At 37.5% G+C, this 13,980-nt stretch overlaps 1 protein-coding gene across 2 annotated transcripts in view; it reads right to left on the bottom strand.

Annotated features, from left to right (window-relative positions):
• Positions 1 to 739: 739 nt before the first annotated feature.
• LOC113558749 (protein Teyrha-meyrha) overlaps positions 740 to 13,980 on the bottom strand; it is a 132,379-nt gene continuing 119,138 nt past the window's right edge. Inside the window, exons 4-10 of one of the 2 annotated variants that reach the window (XM_026964275.1) lie at positions 12,656 to 13,131; positions 11,257 to 11,442; positions 10,411 to 10,594; positions 7,023 to 7,293; positions 6,221 to 6,464; positions 3,445 to 3,519; positions 740 to 3,293 (exon numbers count right to left, since the gene is read on the bottom strand). In XM_026964275.1, coding sequence (XP_026820076.1) covers positions 3,222 to 3,293; positions 3,445 to 3,519; positions 6,221 to 6,464; positions 7,023 to 7,293; positions 10,411 to 10,594; positions 11,257 to 11,442; positions 12,656 to 13,131 — 1,508 coding nt within the window. In that variant the 3' untranslated portion in view covers positions 740 to 3,221. The remainder of the gene's footprint in view (positions 3,294 to 3,444; positions 3,520 to 6,220; positions 6,465 to 7,022; positions 7,294 to 10,410; positions 10,595 to 11,256; positions 11,443 to 12,655; positions 13,132 to 13,980) is intronic. The other variant, XM_026964276.1, reaches the window with a different exon arrangement.

Here is a 13,980-nt window from a genome sequence, read left to right as displayed (position 1 = left end):
CATTCTTTAAATGATAAAAAAATAAAAAATATTATTTTAGTTGTTGATAAATTATTTGAAAACAACTCGTATTTTAAGAAATTAAATAAATTCATAGTTAGAGACGAAAAATATAGGTGAGCATGCTTAGTGAATAGTTAACTATATAGGTACTATAAAGGCGTAAAACAATTGTAAGTAGTTGATAGAATGGAGTTACTCTAGAAAGTTACATAATCGAGACAATGGAGTTTGGTAATTGGAATAGGTTATTAATCATTATAAATTTAGCTCTGATATTACGTTATGTTATAGATTGAGTGATTCTAATTAGCTATTGTTGTACTAGTAACTAGTATAAAACTGTAAAATCAATTTTATGTCTCCCCCTTCCGCCATATAAATTGCAAATCACGCCAATGGTAGATACTATTACTACTATGAGCTGCTTTGGGATTCGATGTTCGTTAATCGTTATACACGGAAATCAAGTACATATTTGAATTCCATGTATTTCCGTTTGCGATCGATTAATCGACTAATAAATAATGTTCGAAAACAAGTCTATAATATTTGTGAAGAAACATAAAGTATAATAATTAATAATAATAATGACAAAGACGATAATAATCATAATAATAATAATAATAATAATAATAATAATAATAAAAATTATAATAATAATAATGATTATAATAATAATAATAGTAATAATAATTACAATAATAATAATAATAATAATAATATATAATAACACGTTTTTCTCATGATGATAAACGCCAGATATATTATATAGGAGACGAAACACAATATACAGTTGAATATAATGAATATAATAAAAGATTTATAAATTTATCGGTTATAATATTTAGGTAGTTTTTTTTAAATAAAAATTGTTCGACGTCACAACGCGGTGCGCGTATTGAAACGGAGTTTAAGTCGTCTACAGCTAGGATTTCAATAATTATAAGTAAATAACATTCGCCCATCCACTTCGAATCGGCAAAAGGTGCTGTCACGAGGAGTAAAATTTCGAGAAAACGCGGTCGTGAAGAAAACGAAATGAAAAAAAAACCCAAAAGAAATCGCCACTAAGTTAGCAACGACGAGTTCGTCATCGTTGAGTCCTATGTATCGATCATATTGTTGCTCTTGGATCATTTCAGATTTGTCAGGTCTCGGTGTTTTTACACCCTGCATGGTCATTGATTTCACTATATTTTTTTACTATTATCATTAAATTCATCATTATTTCTAAGTCCTCGAAAACCGCCTTAGTAACGTTTCTGGCAGTCGACCCGATAGTCGTTGAAAAACTTTCCGTTCGTGACTTTAACGCGTGCAAAAAACGGCGCTTTCTCTGTACTCGGGGGGAATTACCTACCTAATGATTTCGGTATTTTGAAATTTTTTCTTTTTTTATGTCGGCACGCGGCACGCTGCACGTTTCGCGGATTTTCACAAAATGCACCGTTTTCAGTACGATGTACAATAATATCGTACTGGGCTTAGGTATATATAATAATATTATATAACATTATCGTTAGATTAACAGTTTCTATATACCTATTATAATATCAATGTTATTTTAAATTTAAACTATATAATGTAATATTGTAATGTATATAATATTATACTTATATCGTTCCTAATAAGACTAATGAAGATTCTCGCAGTCATAGCACATGACGTTTATACTTTATTTTTTTATTTATTTATTTTTTGCTAACGTCAAACGACAAAGCGATTATCCCTACGTTATAAATATAATAATATTAAACGTCTACTTTCACTATAATAAGAAGAAAAAAAAAAACATAACGTAAGCATATCGTTATAATGTTATAAATAATGTACATAATTTTTAACACGCGTGCCAGTGAATGTTAACTACACACTCGCGCACACACCCACATCGCCACGCGTGTGTCGGGACGTGCAGTGTTTTCTCAACCGGGGTGCAATCGGCCGTCGGACTCACTGCATGCGACGCTGCAGCGATGAAACTCGCGAGGCGGGGGGCGGTAGAACGGCGTGGAAGGCGTTCCAGAATTCTCGACGTTTTTTCGTCTACCTATTTATAGTATACCGCAATCTCAGTAAAGCTCATTGCCGCAACCGGGTGGTCGGCGGGGGGAGTGTGCGACGTGTCCTATACGATCTCGAATTCCCGAGCAGCACCAGCAGGTGGGTCGTCAGACCGTCGTCGGACTGTTATACTGCACACAGTTTAATATTATTATTTACAACGCGTCCGTGAGCGTGTATTTGAATACCTAACGTTTTCGTACGCGAGTGGTATGTCTGTTGCCGAACGATACAGTGATGGTGATGCGTAAACACGCCGCGGCGGTGATGGTCGTGCGCGAGTGTGCAGTTCATATTATATAATATAGTATATAAGGTACCTATGTACAAATAATTATTTCGTCCATATGTATATTCGGTTTCGGTAGACCGACTTGTGTACGGTACATACGTATTATACAGTGTATGGGGGGGGGGGGTTTAAACTCCACTGAAATGTATGTTTGGTACGGGCATTGATTTCGGTTGTATAATCAATTGGAATTTAAGAATGGATATATTTTTTAACCCCCCCCCCCCCCCCCGGAAATTAATTTTTACGTACGCCACTGTGTATAGCATATTGTAGGTATATTGATAAGTGTTCGCGATATGTTGCGCGATAGCTTGTGGATTTGATGGCTGTGAGAAGAGCTGTGAACGTCAGTGTCGTCGGCGTGGATGGTGATTTGAATTGAGGGGGGGGAGGGTTAGAGGGTGACCGAATCGCGGAAAACGCGTAAATGCCACCATACATACCATACGGCGGCGCATTGTACTATTATATACATAGGTACCCCTGTACGTTGTGCTGCGACGACGTACGACCTAAGGTCACGCGTTACGTGCGTATATATAAATATATAGGATATAATAGGATATAATGTGGGTGTATAGTTTAAAGGTACATTGTATACATAGTAATATGACGATGTGTCGTATACCGTCGCGAAAAGGTTTGTACAATAATAAATTTGGAAACGAAATCGGAAAGAAAACACGCGGAAAACCGGGAAAAATAAAAATTACAATGAAATAATTTACAAATAAATATAATATAATATATGCGACGGCCCGCGGCGACGGAGACGAGCAGCCCGCCGGAGACATTTTCGGCCGCGTTCATCACCGCGCCTTGACGCGTCCCGCAGCTGCACACAGTTTCTCGGGCCGCTTTACAGGTAAACGCGACGCAAGTTGGACGGAAGCGTTATCACGTAACACTGCGGACACAGTTTTTTAGCACCCTGAAACGGACACACGAGAAGACATTATCAATTTGGTAATATAATGTATACATTTATTTTTTACTACGGGCACGACGGCCGCGCATGTTGATATGCTATGTGTGCTCTGTCGGCGAACGCCGAACGGTTTAAGCCATAATAGCGCACTCACCAGTATTTGTAGCCAGCACACTTCGCAGTACACGTGCCAGCACGACGTCGACACGACGGGATCTTTGAAATTTCCCTGGAAAAATGAAACGGTACTTTTAAGACTGGCCATATGTTGTGTAATATACGGACCGCGGAATACGCCCGGGCAGTTCGGGTCGTGTCGCGGAGACATGAGCGCCGCCAGAACGTTTACCGAGGAGTCGCTGTACACCGCAAACTCATAGTTTTTTATTCGAAATATAATACGCAAACGCGTAGGAATATTCTATCAAATCACAAACTATATGTATAGTGTATACTGCAGTGTGCGAATGCTCATATAAAATCCGATATTGTAATACTAATTGGCCGTGCCCTTATTTGCCGGTCATTCTAGCTACACGATAACTTGTAAATTGAATACGTGCAATAAAAGACGTACACAAGACGTTACACCGACGTCTGACAGACGTAGTTGTGGTAAGTACTTGTTAATGATTGGGTAAAAAAACATTTTTTTTTTTTTTTTTTTTAAGTCGGGTTGCAATTGTACACCACTTGAAGTGCTTATGATCGGATTCAGTGCTGCAGTAGATGGAATTTTCACGTCAAAAATTAATTTTACAATAACCGTTATACTCACTAAGGAATATAAGGATAAGGTTAGTAATGTGTTAAAATTTTAGATATCATTAACCTATTTGGTAGGTTTACATGTTTACTTATCATGTATTATATACAATACACAATGTTGTATACTATTTAGTTAAAACTTTCATGGGATATGTATACTTACAGACTCACAGTATTATAATGTATTTATATATCTATACTATTATAATGAGATATTGGATAAAACGCAAAATCACACGAAAAGCCATTATAGCTGTATTTAATTTGTTAAAATATTTTTTAAAGCGTAATGTATAAAAATCAAAAAAAATAAACCAAACAATTTGGATACATATTATGACTATGGATCAACACAATATGAAGAATATAATTTAATACCTAATTTATTACAGTATTACAATATTCCAGCAAACAAATATTTATCTTCAATTAATTGTGCAATTGACGATAGATAATTATTTAATTTATTTAGAACAGCGAGGGAAGTTTTGAATTTATGAAACCTACTATATTATATTTTATTAATACAAAAATGTATAATTAAAAACTTTTCTTCTTGATTATTTTTTTATAATAAACCATACGGCGATAAGTGATGACATAAACTAAACAAAAAAAATAAAAAAAAAAATATGGAAAGTTTTCACTATAATTTACAATAATTCTGTCTCTGTGTACAAATCAAATACAATTATATTATATCATAACATTTAATTGATTTATGTGTATTTCTGAATGTATAATGTATATCCCATGAAAGAGTTGACCGACTAGTAAAATACTAAAATGTATCATCTAAGCAGGGTTATATAAATGTATTATGGAAGGTAGGTAGGTACACTCAGGTAAAATACATGTTTAAAATTTAAACACTAACTCTATGTCGTTTCTCATTTTATAAATGGGTTTTGTAAAATTAATTTTGTGTGTACAACACTGCGTACTGCACCGAATCGCGCAAGGTTCGGGAAATACGCAAGCTCTCATACCAACGTTTTACTGTGTGGCTTCATTTTTAATTTGGCGGGTGGTTGGAAAGCAGCAGCGGCGGCTTTGCATTTGATAGGTATTAATGACTTTGCGAAGTATTATTGTACACAATACATACGGTAGTCGTCGCATTTCCAGGCTACACGTGAATTGCGTCTCGAAATAAAAAATTTGATAAGTGGGTACACGAATTGCATCCAGCTTTATCTAAACGACTACACGAATTGCGTGTACGGCTTTATCTAAACGGCTACACGAATTGCGTCAGTTTTTTAAAATGTCTAACGTCTAAGTGAAGTTGATTCAACATTTTTTGATGGAAATTTTAAAAGTTTGCCCAAAATTGTTTACACAATCCATGGCTTGAAAAATAATAATTATATACCACTGGTATTTTTTTACTTCCTAGTAAAAATATAGGTACTTATACTAAAAGCATTTACACATCTCAAAACTGAATTTCTAAAAAATAATATCAATTTCTCACCTAAAATAATATTTACCGATTTTGAAAAAACAATTCACTCATCATTATTAATCGTGTGGCCATCAGTTAAAATGAAAGGATGCAGGTTTCATTTAGGTGAAAGCTGGTGGAGGAAAATTCAAATGGTTGGTTTGAGTCAAGAATACAAACAAAAGGTTAGGATGTTAAGTTTTCCTTTCAAGTTTTTACCAGTTTTTTAATGTTTATATTTATAACTTTTTTATTATTATATTGCATACTCCTATAATTTAAACCAAAACGTTTTCATTTTACTAATTTTTTATTGCATAATAACGACAAAAATCAATATTTTCAACCTATCGATAGTCATAATTTGCTATTGACAGTCCGAAGTCTGTATACTGTATGAAATGGAAGGAAAATAATTTTTTTTACATTGGAACGCAATTCGTGAAGTCATTAAATATGGTTAAGGCGCAATTCGTGTGCAGCGCATTCACGAGATACAGACAGGCTTATATTCGATAGCTGTCATAATAATAATTCAATTTTTTATTTTTATTTTTAGTTACCTACTAAAATACGATCTTTTTTTTTTTTAAACTACGTGGCCGATGAATACAGATATCGGACGTCATATTATTACGCATAAATGCATAATATGGGTCGTTGCTGTGTCACGAAAAGAAGGATTTTGACAAATCGGTGTGGCAACGGTACTCACTTTGCACAATAGACAAGTAAACTTGTCGCTGCCGGTCTTGGACGCCGACTCCAGTTCCCGGATCCGGGCTTTCAGCGCTTCGACGACTTGACCGTTGTTGTTGAACTGTGCGCAGTACTTGTCCACGTCCATTTTAGCTTTTACAGTCCCCTCGTCTTGTGTGTTTTCCTTTTTGATCGACACGTCCAGCGGCCCGACGTTTTCGCACGAGTCCATCGCCTCCATTGCGCTCGGATCGTTCAGCCTGCACACCATCAGGATATTATATTAATTATTATGATAATTAATGTTTTATGATTATAACAAGTAAGTTATTGTCGAGACGCGTCGTCACAAACGCTTGTTCGTATCACCGTCAATGTAATACGTAGTTTTACATATTACTATCGTAAATCTCTCATTGCACAACACAATATTATGTCAAGTAAATACCTCCTATTGCAGGCAATATGTATAGTTAGTTAGCAAGTTGTGAGTTGTGTACGGACGGCTGAGGATAATGTTCAAATAATATGGGGTTGTAATATTGTGTAATTAAAAGATATACCGTAAAATAATAATAATAAAAAAAAAAACTACGGTGCATAGATGACGCCACGCCGGGCAAAATATATTACAAGACGGCGGGTATCGGTATTATTATGATGGCCGTGTGAGATGATGGTTTGTCAGGGGTGGGTAGGGGGGAGGTAGAAGGTGTCGAGAATGAAAATCAAACCATATAAAAACAACAAAAATATAAAAACGAAAATCTAAACGGGTTCGTTGGAGGTTTCGGGAAATTTCGAGCGACGGCGCTTACTCGGCGGGTGAAAGTCGGCGACTCTCCGAAGAAGCGGTAGGAGGACGTGACGGGACGATTACGTCCCGTTCGGCGTACTGGTTAGGGCCGTACTTGTTGTATAAGCTGCCGCTGCTGCTGCCGCCGTTTTCGTTGTCGTTGTCGTCGACCACCAACACCGTGTCTTCGGCACCGCCGGTCGAATCTTCGCCACCGGTCGCCGACTGCCTGGGCGGCGGTTGCTGGGCCGCATTTCCGGAGCTGGAACAGTTGATCGCCACGGCTGTGGCACCTACGCAAATAAATGAAACATATTTTTAGAGAAATAAGTTTCTATCCACGTCCATTTTCTGTCATGGTATACGTATACTGTAGAAAGTCGTCAATATAATTGTGTAATACGTATACCAAACAATACATATATATATACATATACCTAGGCATGCGATATATTATAGGAATTTATACATATTTTAGCGATTTAGCAATTAAAATTGGTCAGACTAAGCGAATTCATATGAGTATGAGACCACATAACATTTTTATTATTTAACAGCGGCCACAGAGGTATGAGGAAGTCTCGCTGGTGTAGTTCGCTAGGTTGCACGCGAGTGAGCATCAACTGTATCATTGTATTTTAGTAAATTGTGTACGCCTATGTTTTTAAAAACAAATTGTTAGTCATATTCAATTTTGGTTTATAGTCATAGCTCAGAGTATTAGCTCATTACGGATGATACAAAAATGACCTTAAAAATTACAAAAATAATAAAAGAAAAATGTATAGTATTATATTATTCATTTCATTAGGTGATACTAATATTTGTATAAAAATAAAGTGTCTTTCATAATTAAGAAATTAGGATAATCGGATGATTGGTTTGATGGATTGGTAAACGGCATTCATGACTAATTAAATAAGGGTTTTCTTGTACTTGTGTAAACACGTATATTGAATTTGTGTGGCTCTCAAAAACTTTCCCTGATGTAGCTCCCAAAAAAAATTTATTAGTGACCCCTGTTCTAAAATCTAAAGGCTTGACAAAAGAAAATATGCTGGCGCAATTAATATGACTGCAGTTTTAATAACAGTTTTGGGTTGGACTGTTGGAGATAGATCACGTAATAATCTGAACAGGGAATTCACAAAGCAACGCACACCCCTTTTCATAATAACGCAAATAATATTCATATTATGGTTTTTGGAATGTGGGGATATAGTTTTTAAAAATATATATATTTATTTTATAATAATGACATGAAAAATCTAATTATTTAAGAATACAAATTTTAAGTATAGTTGAAACGAAGACAATTTTTACAAATGCATTATTAAAGGATACAATTGGAGTGAGCGTGTGGCTAGAAAATCACCATGTATACTTATGTACTAAATACTTAATGACTTATACGTATAATAATATATTGGCATATATTTGCATATTTTTATACATATAAGTCGTTTGAAGGGCTTCAATGTATGACGAGAGTAATAATAATATATCTGTTACTCGCCACACCTCCTTTCAACAAGTAATACTTATATTTTAAAAATAATTGGTGATTAGGAATATTATTATTGTTATTTTATCTTTTAATTATATGTTAAACGACAGTGAATCAAATTTAAATTATACTTGGTGCATAATAAGGAAAAGAAAACTAAATGGCAGTATGATACGTTAAATTCAACTTGCATATTTATGTGGAAAAATATTTTATTAATTTATTTTGCACACTATAGTGACGATGTACTATTATGGTAATTGATAATATAAAATATGTACACGTAATATGTTGTAACACACGTTGGTTATTCTAATTTAATTATTTTCAGGTACGTCGATGAATTGAATATCATTAAATAATAGTAATATAGGTATAATTATATATGACGTGTGGCAGCAATTATTTATTGTAAAAAATATGTTCAAATTGTTGATGTATATAGTATGATAAATTAATGTAAAATTTGATATCTTTATATCTTTTTTTTTTGATATCACTTCTGAGTGAAGTGAGATTAGGTAATTAACTAAAATAGTGAACTGCATTTTTTTGTATAAGGAAATGAAAACAGAAGACAGTCATGGTTCTGTATATTTTTTTAACCTCGAGTTGTCTATGTGGAATGGTTTTCTTTTGAAGAAAAAAATTATGCTCGTCAGTCCGATAAACACCCTAATGTCGAAATTCTCATGAAAAAAATAATAATAAAATAACCACCACGTCACATACGACGTTAACATACAATAAAGTTATTGTTATTATAAATAATATACACACACACATACATATATATATATATAAACTTGTCAACCATATGGGCAGTCTCGTTGATTATGTTTGCAGATTTAGTGAATAATTCATATATTTTGTATTGGAAAATTCGTGTGGCTATTAATAAAAAAAAAATAAGTATATATAATGTGTGCAATAGCGTATATATAATCACACGATCTACACGGAATTTATTTTATGTTTCGCTCCGTGGACCGCCCCTTATTTATATTGTTGTCGCCTATCCGTTGCTTTATTTTCTATGAATAAATTATCTAGAGGATTTTGTGTAAAACTGTGGTGGGTGGTTGGCGGGCTGTATCTGCTAAGGTTTATGTTGTGGCAGTTAAGTGGTTTCTAAAAGCGATATCGTCACTGCCATCAACCGATATATATAGTTTTGAAAGGTTAGCCTATGATATGATCTAGGATTTAGAATTTAATACGTTTATAAAAAGGGGATAGTTCTGCGGGATATCCAATACGTTATATAAAAATGTTTGATTTATATTTTGTTTTAAAATTTAACGGCATTTATTAAGTTGACGTTTGCATAACGTTAAGATAAAGTATTAAAATACATAAAATGACCGAGAGTAAAGAAAAAAAATTGGTATTTGACCATATATATAACCAATATAACCATATTCTTGGAATATAACCAATTTTAAGTATCAAAAATTAATAAATTAAACAATTGATTTAACTGTTTGAGTTAGTATTATATATATATAGATAATAATACGGTGAAATTACAACGTGTTTTATAGTGCTGGAAACACACACCGAAATCAAACGAAGCAGAATTTTTAATGTTATGTGACGAGGAGCGTACAATATTATTAAACATGAAGTGTAAACGCGTTTCAAGGAAGAATTGCCGATCGATTATAAAATATTAATTCTTCCTTAAATTGTATACGCGCGTATCAAAGTATAAATAATTGTATAATTGTTACGATTTCCAAACACCATCCACGGGGTGGACCTATAACTTAGATACACGATTAAATACAACTCATAGCAGAGAGAGAGAGAGAGAGAGAGAGAGTGAGTGAGTAAGTAAAAAAAAAAACATAGAAAAGGTGATGGCGAATTAAACGCTGACCATAGTAAGATCGGGTCTCACCTCTGTTGTATCCGCCACCGTGCATGAGCATCTGCTGTCTCATCCTGTTGTGCGGCTGTTGACCATGCCATCCGCTACTGCCACCGCCGTATACGATATCGTACATCGTCGTCTCTGTGTCGCCTTCTACGTCCACGTTCTCGTCTTCGTCGTCGTTACCCGCGGTTGCCACTGACGGGTGACCCTGGAAAATGAAGTCGGCGTGCGGAAAATATAAGTAAAAACGTCTAGGAAAACGGTGCTAGACGGTCGTCGCAACAGGATTTAATATACCAAAAATATTTTTTTTAAATACGACTGAACGGGAAGGGGGTGGCGTTGTGTAGCCGAGGGTGGGCGTAGGGCATTTTTTAAATTAAAAAGCCATAAAGAATTCAATAACGATTTCGTACGCGTGTATTTAAATTTTAACTAAATTAAATTCCTTGTATTCGATCGTATACGCTCTGCAACTGAGAGGCGGGCCGAATTCACTTTAAGGCACAGCGCAACCGTATAGGTGTGTGTACAAAGGGAAGTTATTTTATTGCTAAATCTTTAATTCACAAACTACATTTTGAACAACTACGTACATTAACTTTTCTTTCATAAAATACTTGTAATTATTAACTATAAGACTACGTAATTGTTACTGGCGATGATGTTGCATTCAATGTTTATAGGTTTTTGAAGTTTAAAATTTAAATTTACCTAAATAATGCTTCGGAAATTGATAACTTCACGCAATCGGAAATTATTTAATGCAATTTTCGATTCGTCATCACTGATCGCTTTGCAAATCGATAAGCTTTCAGTCACAACTCATAAACAATACGTGATACAAAAACGCTATATTTGTATACGTACTTTGTTTCTCAGGCACATTTCCACGTGAGCGTTCATCTGCTCCTGGGTGGCCGCGGCCACAGGCTCATTGCAAACGGGACAGCAGCAGGTTGCCGGCGTCGGCGTCAGCAGCATCTCGTCGGGTTTCCGTTTCCGATTTTTGATCCTCAACCGGTTGTGTCGATTGGCTTTGACTTTTTGATATGTCTGTGTAAAGAGAAACGATAATGATAATAATTATTATTATATTGTATATATTATTGTGAACGGTGTTGTCAACAATAACTCTGCAAATATATAATACTATAAATGATCAGATAAACAGTAATCTACGCGAGAAAATCACAGGTAGCTACATCGGGAAAAACATAAAATAATGGATTGAGAGGTTTTGAATTTTGAACTTTGTGACGAAAGGGACGGGGAGGTTGTAGGTAAACAGAAAATCGATAACATATTTTTAATGGAACGTTTAGCATACGCACATTTATTAACAGCGAACAAAGATGAATAAATATGAATAATGAATATAATGAATAATATCAATTTATTTTTTCTCGAAAAATCAAGTTGTAGCACAGGAAGGATTTTTTCTTATTAATTACGACGTATCGAAGACGTTTTTCACTGCAGTCATTGTACATAACACTTATGCCACTACGTCAGTCATTCGATTGGTACATAAAAAAAAATCGTCTGTTAACCGGAGATTACCTACTACACATTGAAAACTCATACCGACCTGTGACGGCAATTTAAGCGCTAAAGGTGACTCGAAAGAAACTCGACAGCGCTAGGCAAAGCGCAGTCTCGTCATAACGATGTGCAGAAAATCTCTGTGTAAACCTTTTTCGCGTTCACAGGAAACTGCACACGTCTCGAAAAACGGAAATTTGCAAACCGGAATCTCATTTCTCGACTTGTAGATAGGTATGTATAAACGGCGCGGGGGTTGTGAAAACGGTTGGAAATGTAATCGAAAGAAAAAACTTAAATCAATCTTTTAACGAAAATCGCTCACTCGACGACAAAAATACATATGACTGATTCATAATCGACGTGCAGCTATGAAATTATCGAACCGATTCGTTTGAGAATTTGCAGTTGAAAATCGGTTGATGGAAAATCATCATTATTTTTTTATTTATATAATAATTTTTTCTTTGATTGCAGAAGACTAAATATCATCATGATTTTATACAGTTTCGCGCCTGGTTATTATTGTATTTGACGATCGAAACAATCCGAACACAACCGTGTTAGGTTAGGTTTGATTAAAACCGGTCGAATCTACAAAAATTATTTTATTCGCCACTAGTGACGTCGCGCCGTAGGACGATCGGCTAGCGTGTGCAGTGCAACACGCGTTGCTATTAACGATCAAATACGATATGATATGTTATACGTTTAAAACACGAACCTCCCATCGGCCGTGCAGCGTGGCGTCTCTGCCGCTGCCGCCCGCGACCGGCGACAACCGGCCGCCGTCCCTGGAGCACACCACGAGACCGTGCATGTTGTGGTGACCGCCGTCGCCCAGCTTGTCGGCCGCACCTCCTCCGCGGTGCCGGCGCCCCGCCGCCGCCGCCTGCTTGTAAAGCCGTTCCAGTTCCCAGATGAAGTGCGACTCGAGCTCGTGGGCCGTGCGGAGCGCCGTCCCGCACACGGGGCAGCAGCCCGCCGCGGCCGCGGACATCTGCAGCTGTTGGCCGCCGGCCGAGGATTGCTGTTGCTGCTGCTTGATCGACGACCCGTTGTTGTTGTTGTTGCTGTGATTGTTGTTGTTGTTGACCGCGGCGGCGGCCGTCGTCGCGGTGGACGTCGTCGACCCGGCACCGCCGTTGGCCGCCGGCGTCGGCGCCGCGGCCGTCGACATGGGCGGCGACAGTTTCTTCCCTGCGGAACACCCAAAAATGTCGTTAAAATCGAAATACGGTGGTCTGACCACGGCGGCCGGCATCAGCCGCAGCTGCGGTGGCCGCGGTTGCGGGTGTCGCGGCTGCTGCTGCGGCGGCTGACGTGCGCTAGTGAAATCGGTCATCGCGCGGCGGACACTGACGGCGACTAACTGACTCTGGACGCGCGCGCCGACGACGACAATACGCGGTAACGCGATCACGCACGCACGCACGCACGCACGCACGCACGCAGCACACCCTCCGCCACCCAACCCTCGTCGCGCACAACCCTCATCCGACGGCGATCGTGTACCTACAGGGTGCTTGTCGGCGCGTATAAAGCGGCAGATCATCTATATAGATGCCGACTGCAGTGCAGGGGCGGCGATTTGAGCTCATCGGGCTACCTCGGTATTATAATATACTGTTTTCTAGACCGCCGCCAGAACGAAATCCGTGCGACCGCGTCCCTCTGGCCGGCATATAGCGTGTTTCACATTAAAGGGTCACGTACGGTGCAAATATTCAATAGCAACGAAAACAGTATCCGTCACGACATGGCGTGCCAATGATCACGTCCTTCCGCACAAGCAGAAGTTCGCCGGTTCACAAAAGTTCGGGAAAAGCGTTATTTACCAGGTCAATTATTATATGCTGTAGGTACGCACAATGTCATCGCGTCGACGGCTACGAGTTCATTCTATCGCGATCGCGAGACGCATCGCACGGCGGGGGCGACACGGCGATCTTTGCGCACCGTACGCACAGCCGCTCGCCTACTCGCGCGGCGCAGTCGTCGTGTAACCTGCAACCAGCTGTATACACGACGACGGTATTATAAATATAT

The sequence above is a fragment of the Rhopalosiphum maidis genome, chromosome 3, assembly GCF_003676215.2.
Source record: "Rhopalosiphum maidis isolate BTI-1 chromosome 3, ASM367621v3, whole genome shotgun sequence".
Taxonomy (NCBI): Eukaryota; Metazoa; Arthropoda; class Insecta; order Hemiptera; family Aphididae; genus Rhopalosiphum; species Rhopalosiphum maidis.
This window is presented reverse-complemented; position numbering and strand designations above follow the sequence as displayed.